The 1,827-nt window shown below is 50.1% G+C and overlaps 1 protein-coding gene across 1 annotated transcript; it reads right to left on the reverse strand.

The window, feature by feature from the left end:
- Positions 1–136: 136 nt before the first annotated feature.
- Positions 137–1,592, reverse strand: EMWEY_00052480 (hypothetical protein, conserved; the record flags this gene model as incomplete). Its single annotated transcript, XM_013479876.1, has 2 exons — positions 137–472; positions 999–1,592. 2 exons carry the CDS (start codon positions 1,590–1,592, stop codon positions 137–139), a joined length of 930 nt encoding a protein of 309 aa, XP_013335330.1.
- Between the last annotated feature and the right edge of the window lie 235 nt (positions 1,593–1,827).

Consider the following 1,827-nt stretch of genomic DNA (forward strand, 5'->3'; position numbering starts at 1 on the left):
TATATATATATATATATATATATATATATATAACTATGCACCCCCGTAACTAGCGTTGCGTTTTACAGTGTGGGGCCCCTCAAGGAGCCCCATAGATCCTACCAGGGTTTCAAACTGTGGGGCCCCTAAGGGCCCCTCAATCGGGTCCCCCTAGGGGCCCCTGGGCCCTGGGGGCCCCCCTAGGTCTTGTTAATCTATAATTATTTACCTTAGCACGTTTTTGGTGCATAGCCAGAGGTACAAGCCGTACGACTTGTGTTGCGATCCGCAGGGCAGTAAGTAACTCCCTTAAGAAATCATCGGGGCCCCCCGAGGAGGTGGGGGCCCCCCTGGGGCCCCCTGAGGGGGCCCCACGACGAGGGGCCCCTCGGAATAAGATAAAGAGGTCTCCACTGTTAAGGAATAAAACTACAGAGAGAGTCGTAATGGCACAATCAAAGAGATGGGCACTAGAAGAGAAGCAGGCAGGTCCCTGAGCAGCAGCAGCAGCACAAGCAGCAGCAGCAGCAGCACAAGCAGCAGCAGCAGCAGAGTATATATAACAAGAGGGATTCCTTTTATGTGTCTCCTTCCCTACAGAGAAACACCTACAAAGGGACTAACTTGCATGCAGCAAATATACAACGAGGGAGGGGGCCCCCTTCTTCCTAGGGTACTATCAGTGGGATCATAATATGGGGGCCCCCCTTGGGGCCCCCCCTTGGGGCCCCCAGGAGCCCCCCTTGCATGCATAGGGTATAGTAAATATATAATAGGGTAATACTTACAAGAACAAAGGAGCGAAGGGAGACCTCAAAGATGAGCATAAAGGAGACAAACAATTCAGCAGCAACAAGAAGAGGATCAACAGGAGACTGTATTAACCAACGAATAAGTACGCATGCATTAATAAATAAAACAAAGAAAAATAAATAAGATAAAAAAGGAGAAGAATATAATTCTCTGCATGCATTACGAAATGTACCACAAGAAAAAAAGCCCCAAAATGAACTCTCTACCCAACGCATGCGGCAGCTTAGTCCCCCCATAGATAATTTATTATAGCAGCAGCTGCTGAACCCTCGGGGGCCCCCGTGAGCCCCTCTGGGGGCCCCTCTACTGAACCCTCCAACAGGGGGGCCCCCTATATGGCCTCCTCCACTAGATCGCATAGAGGGGCCCCCTGATACACCCTCACTCTGCAGCAAAGGCCAACTAGATTTGTCTCTACTTGCTGCTGTTGTTGTTGCAGACACTGGAGAATCTGGTTCTGCTTCTGCTGCTCTTCTATCCGATCCTGCTGCTCCAGTTGCTGCTGCTGCTGCTGCTGCTGCTGCCGCTGGATCACGAAGAGAAGGCACCATAGGAGTCATATCTAGGTCTGCTTCTGTTGACCAGACAGACGCATGAGATTGGTCACAATCCCCAAGGAAATCATCAAGATCAACAGCAGAGGCAGAGGGGCCCCTATTGGGGGCCCCCAAGTTTCCTACAGATGGGGGCCCCCCCCAAGGGCCCCCATGAGGGGGGCCCCTATCTGTCGGGGGCCCCAAATCAAGATCCGGATTGTCCGAATCATCCATAACCCACGACTCAACCTCTGATAACATCATCTTGTATAAACTGCAGCAAGAGAGAAGAAAAGGGGGCCCCTAATAAGGGAAAAGGGGCCCGTATACATGGGGGGCCCCCGTCGTATATAAGGGTCTGTTCTAACGGTTAGAGGTGGTCCTGTTGATCGAATTGATAAAAGAATGAATATATAATTCATAAAAAGAAAATAAATATAAAAAGCATATTAATTAAGGTGTCTAGACACCACAATATGCAGCGACGCAATCACCGGCC

The sequence above is a fragment of the Eimeria maxima genome, genomic scaffold, assembly GCF_000499605.1.
Source record: "Eimeria maxima Weybridge genomic scaffold, Emw_scaff1422, whole genome shotgun sequence".
NCBI lineage: Eukaryota > Apicomplexa > Conoidasida > Eucoccidiorida > Eimeriidae > Eimeria > Eimeria maxima.